The sequence below is a fragment of the Narcine bancroftii genome, chromosome 3 (assembly GCF_036971445.1).
Source record: "Narcine bancroftii isolate sNarBan1 chromosome 3, sNarBan1.hap1, whole genome shotgun sequence".
NCBI classification, from domain to species: Eukaryota; Metazoa; Chordata; class Chondrichthyes; order Torpediniformes; family Narcinidae; genus Narcine; species Narcine bancroftii.
The window spans coordinates 244,608,777-244,618,715 of NC_091471.1; the positions used below are offsets into that span (position 1 = coordinate 244,608,777).

The window sequence follows — 9,939 nt, forward strand, 5'->3', positions numbered from 1 at the left end:
CCGAACACAGGCGGTACCATATTGGGGCCAGAACCCTCTCTCTAACTGCATTTTGTTCTTTTTTTAACTGCTGTACTATGCATGTGTTGACTAGATGGATTGCTCCCTGTACCTTGGTATGTGTAACAATGAACTTAAATGATTTTCCTGATATTGGAATCAATAATTGATCATTTATTTCCCTTCCTGCTTGTGGCTTCCTGCAGGACACTAAGAGGCTGGCCACCCCACCGCGACAGTTACGGAGCTTCAGAAAGTGGCTTGCTTTTTGACACAGTCACTGACAGGAAGGGGACTCGGGAGAACCTTAAAAATAAATACCCATGCTGGTAATTTGGCATGAAAGCAGAAATGCTCAGAGAGTCAGGAAGCGTCTATGGTGACAGAGACAGAGTTGCCGTTACCCAGTCTACGACCTCCGATCCCGATGGGGGGAGAAGGTGTGCAAGAGTGGAGAGGACAAATTCTCCAATGTGGGAATCTGAGGAGAATAAAATGGACTTAAACAGGAAAGTCCACAGATGCTTTGATTGCCGTCCAATACCCAAAAGTGCTGGAGAAACTTGGCTTGGCCAAAGGGCCTATTTCTTGGTCTCCTTGATTTAGGTATTCATGAGTCTGGATTCACTGTTTCTGTGTCATGTCAGACCCAGACCACCTGTAGGTTGGAGGAGCATCACCTACTCTTCCATCTGGGCAAACATCAATTTCTCCGGCCAGCTCTTCATTCTCCTCATCTCTCTGCCTTCTTTCCTCCAGCTCTCCATCCCCTTCTTTCTCCATGTACAGAGCCATTTCCCCCCCCTCCTCTTGTTTGCTGATGTGCCCTCCCTCCCTCATCCAAATGCCCATGGGACTGTGCTTCTCCCATTCCAACCCCCCCCCCCCCCACAACATTTTGTTCAGGTGCCAGGCCTACATTTTGCTATACCTTGATAAGCCCAAAACATTGGTTATGTATAAAATTCTTAAGGGATTGGAAAGGCTAGAGGCAGGAAGGTTGTTCCCAATGTTGGGGAAAACACAATTTAAGGATATGGGGAAGTCCTTTAGGACTGAGATGAGGAAAAAAAAATTCTCTCAGAGAGGGGTGAATCTGTGGAATTCTTTGCCACAGGAAGCAGTTAAAGCTGATTAGATTTAAGAGGGAGTTAGATTTAGCCTTCATGACTATGGGGATCAGGGGGTATGGGGAGAAAGCAGGTACTGGATACTGAGAAGATGGTCAAACTGAATGGTGGAGTAGGCTTGAAGGGCCAAATGGCCAACTCCTACACCTACTTTCTATATGTCTATGCACATCTTTGCTATGTCAAGTACGGTGTTTGATGTGCTGAGTTTCTCCAGCATTGTGTTTTTACTCCATGTTTCTGTGCATTAACTTGGTGAATAAAACAGCAAAGTAAAGGAATCCAAATCCATACTGTGCCTTCCATTGTGTTTTCCAGGGAATGCCCGGCCTTCCTGGCGAGAAGGGAGAAAGTGGAAACGTTGGATTCATGGTAAGCAGAGAAGGAATCACTCCCCCCCTCCCCTCCCCAATAATTGATCGGGCAGCTTGCAAAGCCGACTTGTTCACCAGCTCGATCAGGGAGCTAAGTCAGATGGTCACTGCCTCAGTCAGAAGGACGTTGGATCAAATCTAGGGTGAGGACCAAGCACTCTACTGCAGGGATCCTACCGAGGGACCATTATTTTGGTTGAGATTTGGATTCCAAATTCATACACTACTCTTCAAAAAAACTAAAGTGTCCCGAGAGTTCTGCTGAGGGTTGCAAAGTATCAATTGACTGACTCAATTTGGAAATTCTCTCATTGGGCTTTGAAATTGTGATGGTCTTTTTGCTTTGTTTTTACAAGAGCTGTTGAATATTGTGGAGGATTGGTCTACATTTCTCTTGTTCTTGTTTTGGCTGCAGGGTCCCCCTGGTCCTGTTGGGGCAAGAGGACCTCCAGGACCCAATGGTGCCAGCGTAAGTCAACCTGTTGTAGTTCATTGCCTCGGTTCTTTGCAAGCAAAGAGCTATTTGTATGAGCAAAAATTCCTGGAGACACTCAATGGTTCCGAATGTGCCAATGGGTAGGAATGATCAGTCAACGTTTTGGTTTTGTCCTGGAGATGTTGCCGTTGAGTTCCTCCAGCAGTTCCTTTTAGAGCCAGGTTCCAGCATCTGCAGTCTCCATGTTTTTGTTCTTTACTCTTTTTAGTTTCACTAAGGACCGTGGGCGACAAGGTTAGCGCAACATTTGGTGAAACGCTGTTACCGCGCCAGCGACCTGGGTTCAAATCTGGGCACTGTCTATAAGGAGCTTGTACACTCTCCTTGAGACCTGTGTGGGTTTCCTCTGGGTGGCCCGGTTTCTTCCCATGTACTAAAGACATACAGGGTTAGCAAGTTAATTAGCCACATAGGCGGTGCAGGGTTGTGGGCCAGAGGGTCTATTACCGTGCTGCACCTCTCCAAAAAGAAATCCCAGTGATAAGTGATTGGTGTATCGACACGTGAATTAGGAACTATTTGACGCTTTGAACGTGATCCTCAATTCACTAAGGCCATGGGACACTGGGTTTCCATTAATCTTTCACCCTCTTGCTTACCAAGAATCTAGTTACAGAAGGAACTGCAGATGCTGGATTCTGGGGCAAAATAAAAACCAGCTGGAGGATCCCAGCAGGTCGAGCTGCATCATTGAGAGAAAAAGATTATTTTCATTAAGTCTTGACGAAGGGTTCTAAACTGAAATGACAACTGTTCTTATTCTCCCACTCATGCTGAGTTGCTCAAGAAACTATCTATTTGTCTTAAAAATATTCAACACCTCTGTTTCCACTACCTTGCGGAGAGTTCCAAAGACTCTCAAACCTTTATAAGAAAGACACTTCACCTTATCTCTATGGAGAAGGGGTGACTGTATGTTGACACTGTGACCTTGGCATGTTTGGAGTGGAAAGAGAGCGCTCCAGTGTTTCCCTCCTCATTGGCTGACCCTGTTTCCTTTGTCCCTGCTCCTGTCCTATACCCAGACCAATCCCCTTTCTCAGTCCTGCTCCCATTTTTGGTTTGTCTCCTTTTCTCGCTCCCCGCCCCCTCTCTCGCTCCTCTCCCCCTCCCCCTCTCACACTCCCCGCCCCCTCTCTCGCTCCCCGCCCCCTCTCTCGCTCCCCGCCCCTTCTCTCGCTCCCCGCCCCCTCTCTCGCTCCCCGCCCCCTCTCTCGCTCCCCGCCCCCTCTCTCGCTCCCCGCCCCCTCTCTCGCTCCCCGCCCCCTCTCTCGCTCCCCGCCCCCTCTCTCGCTCCCCGCCCCCTCTCTCGCTCCCCGCCCCCTCTCTCGCTCCCCGCCCCCTCTCTCGCTCCCCGCCCCCTCTCTCGCTCCCCGCCCCCTCTCTCGCTCCCCGCCCCCTCTCTCGCTCCCCGCCCCCTCTCTCGCTCCCCGCCCCCTCTCTCGATCTCTGCCCCTTTCTCGCCTCCTGCCCTTTTTCTTCCCCTCCCCATTTTCACTGCCTGCCTCCCATTCTCCCATTCCACCTCTTCCCCTCTCTCACTCCACACTTCCTTTGTTGCTCCCTGCCCCCTTTGTCCCTGCCCCTCCTATCCCACTCCTTTCTCCCCTCTCTCTTCCTCCACCCCCACCCTTCTCATTCTCTATTGTTGTTCTTTGTCTCCCTCTCTCTATTCCTTGCTCCGCTTTTTTTTGGCTATCTCTTGCTTCCATTTCTTCAGCGACTGGTCGTCTGCGTTGCTGTCTCCTGGCCTGCTGTCTCCTGGCCTGCTGTCTCCTGGCCTGTCTCCTGGCCTGTATCCAGCCAATCGTCCTGTCTCTTTCTCATCTCCTGCTCTTCTTCTGCCTGTCTGTCTTCATCTGGGTCTTTGAGAGGTGGACAGCGTTCACCTCGGTCTGGCCGTCTGCCTTGTTCTCCATCCAACTGTCTGTCTTAACAAGAGCTGAATGATGGAGGAAGTCACTTTAGCCTCTCTTTTAGAGTTCTTGCTCCATTCATCTTCTTACAGAGCAGCTGGGAGGCAACTGGCAGAAGGAGAGGGATTCTTTGAAATCTTTTATTTGCATAATTATTTGCTTTGTTTTATCAACAGATTCTGCAGGTCTCCAAACCATGATAGAGTGAAGTAACAAACAGCTGCTTCTGGCTGTGTCTGTTCACACATGAAATGAATGTATTTACCATGAACAAAGTGACAAGGCAGATTTCGTTCCTTATCATCCCACATTTGAAGCTGTGTTTCAAATTTCTCAATGATCAGTTAATCTGATGATTTCAGAATCAGAATTTATGGTCATGAAATTCAGTGTTTTGCGGCAGGATCATAGAGCGAACGCTCCTCTTACAACCTTCTCACTGAAACTCTTCTCACTTTGATTCCCCCTCCTTGTCATTTCAGGGTACTCCTGGACTCCCAGGAGGTGTCGGATCTGAGGGTCCAGTAGGTGAAAAGGTGAGTGATGTTTTAACCAAATTATAATCTGCCACCTAAATCGGGAAATCTCTCACTGAGGGCAACTCCCAATGGGGGTAAGTGTTGCTAGATAACATTACATGTTATGAACAAGCCTCCCAGTTTTCAAAATTCTGAGGAATTTTGATGAATCAGATGAAAAGGAATGAAGTTTTATTGTCAATTAATAATGAGTTAAAAATCTACACAAAATTCGTGAACTTTTGTCTGCTGTAGGGCAAATAAAGGGTCACCTTCAGCATTGCCCAGCATCCCTAATAATAGGTGAGAGAGGAGCAAAAGAGAATCCATTCAGAGGCATTGAGTGGGTTCACCTCCAGCGATTCCCGCAGCCTCTGCTGCCACACAACTCCACTTCAAACCACCAGCCGCCCGAGCTCCAGAGCCAAGCCTCCGACACGATCAGGAAGCCTTCAGCACCCAAGGCCCTTCAAGACCCCTTCTTGCCCTCAGCGCCTTCTCAAACACGCAAGTTCAAGGACCCACATGAGATTCATTTGAAAGTGAATTCGGCGGGATGGGTGTTGGGGGAGGAGGGGTGGTGGGTGATGTGTTTTGGTGGTGGGAGATGAGAGCTATTTCTGTGCAGGGAGTTACTGTTAACCAGAATAGAATAAGGTGGAAACAGATTCAGTTGAAAAGTTCTAAAAAGAAATTGAATGTCAACTGAAATTGGAAAACTGTCAGGACTACTTCTGGAGAAGCAAGATGTGGGAAAGACACAAGGAGTCTGCAAAGGGCTAAGAAAGGGTAAGTGTGTTAGCAAGGAGGGAGCGTATCGAATGTATAACAGTGCAGGCCAAGGAAAGGCCCTTTGGCCCATAGCATCTGCACCATACATGATGCCTAAATTACATCTCTTCTGAACCCATGATCTTTATCCCAGGTATATAGAGCGTAGAATACTACAACACGGTACAGGCCCTTCAGCCCTTGATGATGTTCAGACCTATATATTCCCGCCCCTCAAAAAAAATCCCAAACCCTTCCTACCTTGTAACCCTCTATTTTTAATTCATCCATGTGCCAGTCTAAGAGTCTCTTAAATGCCCCTATTGTTCCTGCCTCCACCACCACCACCCCTGGCAAGGCATTCCACAAAAAAATGCCCCCGATGTCGTTCCTCCCTTCACTTTGTACAGATGCCCTCTGGTGGTTGCTGCTGCCACCCTGGGAAAAAGGTGCTGGCCATTCACTTTATCTGAGCCTCTTGTTGACCTCACGTGTAATGTGGGATTTCCCCCCCCCCCCCCCCTCTCTTGGGGAGGGAATCTAGAACCAGGGTCATCTTCTCTGGAGAGGGCCTCTTGGTATGCAGAGGGAGGCAAAATTCTGTCTTTAGCTCAGTGAATGCTTGAGTAGAACTAAACCCAGACCCATTCAGCCAGGACGCCTTGAATGATCAAAGAATTGGGAGCAGAATCCCCACTGTGCCCTGTCTTTACTTAATTACAATGGAGAGGGGAACTAATTAGCATTTTTTTGCATTCTCTGTGGGCTGAATTATGTAATTTAATATCATGGCCTTGGATCAAACAAATAAAATGCATGGGAGGATTGTGTGGAAGTTAGCCCAAAGTAACCAATTTGAATGTTAGCTTTACTTGCACAAAAGGAATGTAACTTTTAATCCTACAATCTGTGATCCAATCATAGTTGAATTCAAGCAATGCTGTTCAAAAAAGTAGATCAATCAGCCAGCACAATTTTTTTTAATTTTAAAAAATAAATTACATTTAGACAATGATGGGATGGACACTTGAAAATGTCGCCCACCACCCCCCCCCCCAAAAAAAAATCTGGGGAGTGTCGGGAACATCTACAGATCCAGATTAAGAGGTTCTTAGGATTAAGTGACTATTACAAGTGTGCCTTTTGGCCCAATTAGACCAAATTGACCTACACCAACCCCCCCCCCCCCGGTATGTTTTTGAATGGTGGGAGGTAGCTGGAGCACCCAGAGGAAACCCACGTTGTAAGAACATCCATGCTGCTTACAGACAGCACCGGATTCGAACCTGGGTCACTGGCGATGTAACAGCTAAAGTGCCCTGTGGACAGTGTAGGGGATGGGAGGGCAGCTGCCCTGTGAACAGTGTAGGGGATGGGAGGGCACCTAAAGTGCGCTGTGGACAGTGTAGGGGAACGGGAGGGCAGCTAAAATGCCCTGTGGACAGCATAGGGGACGGGAGGGCAACAGCAAAAAAATGAAGACTGTAGTCAGAAAGAATAGATTCAAGAGGTTAAATAACTGATCTGTGAGTGATGTGTAAAAAAGCAGGATTTCCATTGGGGAAACTTTGAGGATAAAATTGGAGGAGCCACTCCCAATGATTCAGGAAGAGATTAAAAAGCACTGAGGAGATGAATTTGTCAAATACACTCAATTGACCTACACCGCCAGCACATTTCAAATGATGGGAGGAAACCAGAGCCCCGTGGAAAACCCACGCAGACATGGGGAGAACATGCAAACTCCTTACAGACAGCCCGGGATTTGAACCCCAGTCCCAATCGCTGGCACTGTAACGGCTAAGCGACCTGCGCCCTGAGTGTGGAGAGCAGGGTCGTGGAATGGCCAGTGCTGTGAGTTTATGGTGGGCACGTTCTATCATTGAGCTCCAGAACAAAAGGCCTTATGATAGCATGGAGTCCAATCTAACCTGGCACTGGAGAGTGTGACCACTGTTGAAGTGTCTCCATGTCAGAGGAAGGGAAATGCACTGGGGCTTCACAATTACATTGCGGGCCTGTGACTAAGTGGAGCGGAAGTTTCAAAGTTCCACTTCAATCACCCTGAGTGTAGTTTGGGGTAAAATCTCCTTTGCGAAGGCCTCGGGAATGTGACAGAAAGTGAGAGTCCATTGCCGTGGTTTGCACCTTTGCTGGGGTTATCCCCTTCATGCTTGTTCCCTGATGAAAACTGCTTCCTTGCACGAGACACTCACTGTGTACATTGTGTCCACTCTCCTGGCAGGGTGAAAGGGGCGACGCTGGAGATCCAGGTCCACCTGGTGAGCCAGGGATTGCAGTAAGTATCCAACGTGGATATTGGGCTCAGACCAGAAATGTTAGTTATATATCTTTGCCTCTTATGGATGCTGCGGGAGTTTCTCCAGCACTTTTATGCAGGGGTGCCGTGCTGCCAGAGTTCACCGGAACGTCGCTCTGGCACTTCATGGGGTACCGATGGCACCTTATGGTGCTGCCTCAGGCACCCCTCACAACCCCCCCCCCCAACCCATTGAGCGCTATTCTGGACATACAAGGAAGCCGTTTCTTGCATGACCGGTTGTTCTCCTTCATCGTTCTACCATTCGCACTCAATTATACAAGGCCAAATATGGCAGCCACCAAGTCCAGGTCTCGCGAGACCTTCTTGTCGCCGTTTTTGGTAAAGCTCTGGAACCTAAAAAAGTTAGCACTGTACCCCTGGTTTTAAGCATTTACTACAGTCTGCAGTCACTTTTTAACTCAGAAGGAAGGCGTCATACACTCTGTGCTGAGTTGGAAACCAGTTTCTATTCTTTTTCTCATCCCTCAGGGTATAAAAGGCGAGCGGGGTGAGAAAGGTGATTCGGGTCCTCCGGGAGGAGCAGGTCCTGCAGGGGACAAAGGTCCTCCAGGAGAAGATGGAGCCAAGGGCAACATAGTGAGTTGATTGGCTGTCGCCTTCCGCTGCGAACTGTGCATGTCTGGTGAAGGCCTGAGCGTTGATAAGGAACTGATCGAGCCAGGACCATGTTTCTGATGGGTGCACGTGTTCCTTAAGAACAGGTGTAGGGGCAGAAGTCGGCCAATCGGCCCATCGAGTCTGCTGCGTTATTTTATCATGAGCTGATCCATCCTCAGCCCCACTTTGAGAAAACCAAGGTGGAGGTATGTTTTTGATTGATGCAAACAGACCCAATAAGAGTCCAGGTCATGCGTTCATTGGTGATTTGTCAAAGTGGAGCCTTGTTGCTGACTAACAGGCCTATCCCTATGCTAGCCCACAGTCTACATTGCTTATTGATGCAAAAAAAATCTGAGCCAGAAAATATATTGCTTTTCTTTTTAAAATATCTTTATTGAGTTTAACATATATATCTTACACATAAAGTCTTCTAATAATTACAAATAGGTCATATCACATATTAAACACATAATGTAAATCAAAAACCTATCTATAATTGTTTATTTAACTTGTTTCTTTAAGACATCAAATTTTATCAATATGGTAATTAACAGTTTATCCCTTTCTTATAATATTATCACAATATAGTTCTGGATAGAAAATAGATTAAACAACCCCTTAATATAAACAAAGGGTAAATTCGATCCATGACAACCGTATTTAAATCCATGTTTGACCAATTAATCTTAAAAAAGAAAAATAATAAACAAATATCCTCTCATCGAACCCCACCCTCTAAACAAGATTAACTTGTTAAATTGAGAAGATAAGAATCAACTAGCGACCTTCTGACCCTAGACAGAGTCTCTGGATCATTCAGATTTCTTAAATCGTCCAATTATGATAGTAATCTATGAATGGGCCCCACATCTTGTCAAAATGAAGCTTTCTATCTTTAATGCTTAAATAGGACATTGCATCTGGGCATGAGTAAGTGGGGAAGTCATCCTTCCCTTTCATTAAAACTGCTCGTCTAGCTATCAACGAGATAAAAGCTAAAATGTTCTCATGGGTTGAAGTTTCTTCACGAGAAAAAAAACAAAGAAAGCAATAAGAGGGCATGGTTCTCATTTGATCTTTATAATCTTTGATAAAGTCTGAAAAATATCTTTCCAATTTTTTTCTAACTTAGGGCATTCAATGAGGCTTCAAAGACTTTACACTTCTTGCATGTGGATCACATCTGGGTAAAAATGAAATAATTTGACTTAAATTGTAACCAACGATCAAGTTAAGAGTGGAAAACAAATCTTGGTCTTAAAAATATTTGTTCAAATTGCGGTCCCAATCATTCTTAATCCCAGTCATTGAGGCGCCTCTTAAATCTAATAAATTATTATAAATAATTGATATGAATCCATGCTACAAATCAAAAAGTATATCCAATTTTTTTTTCCGAGATTCAAGAAAAATCAGAAAGCTTAGACTGAACAAAATGCCTAACTTGTAAATATCTAAAAAAAAGTCTCTTGGGAAGTTTAACTTTGGCTTTCATTGTTCAAAAGAAGCAAAATTATTTTGCATAAAATGATCTTTATAACTTTTGATACCTAATCTATTACCATTCCTTAGAACCTGCATCTAACAAAGAAGGTTGAAAAAGATGATTATCTATAATAGGACTGGCAAGAGAGAAAGTATTATGGACAAAAAAGAAAATATATAAAATATATTGCTGATTGGTCAAAGTTGAGCCTTGTTGCTGATTGGTAGAATTGAGGCCCAGGGTAGTTTACATCAGGGATGCATTCTCCAGGATAGACCAGGACTGGGTGAAGACTTTGTAGACA

General features: G+C 45.9%; 1 protein-coding gene across 2 annotated transcripts in view; it reads left to right on the forward strand.

The window, feature by feature from the left end:
* Positions 1 to 9,939, forward strand: part of LOC138758440 (collagen alpha-1(XI) chain-like) — a 337,229-nt gene that overhangs the window by 277,044 nt on the left and 50,246 nt on the right. For both annotated transcript variants that reach the window (XM_069927352.1, XM_069927353.1), the window contains 5 exons: positions 1,449 to 1,502; positions 1,920 to 1,973; positions 4,399 to 4,452; positions 7,451 to 7,504; positions 8,018 to 8,125. In XM_069927352.1, the coding sequence (XP_069783453.1) occupies positions 1,449 to 1,502; positions 1,920 to 1,973; positions 4,399 to 4,452; positions 7,451 to 7,504; positions 8,018 to 8,125 (324 nt within the window). The remainder of the gene's footprint in view (positions 1 to 1,448; positions 1,503 to 1,919; positions 1,974 to 4,398; positions 4,453 to 7,450; positions 7,505 to 8,017; positions 8,126 to 9,939) is intronic.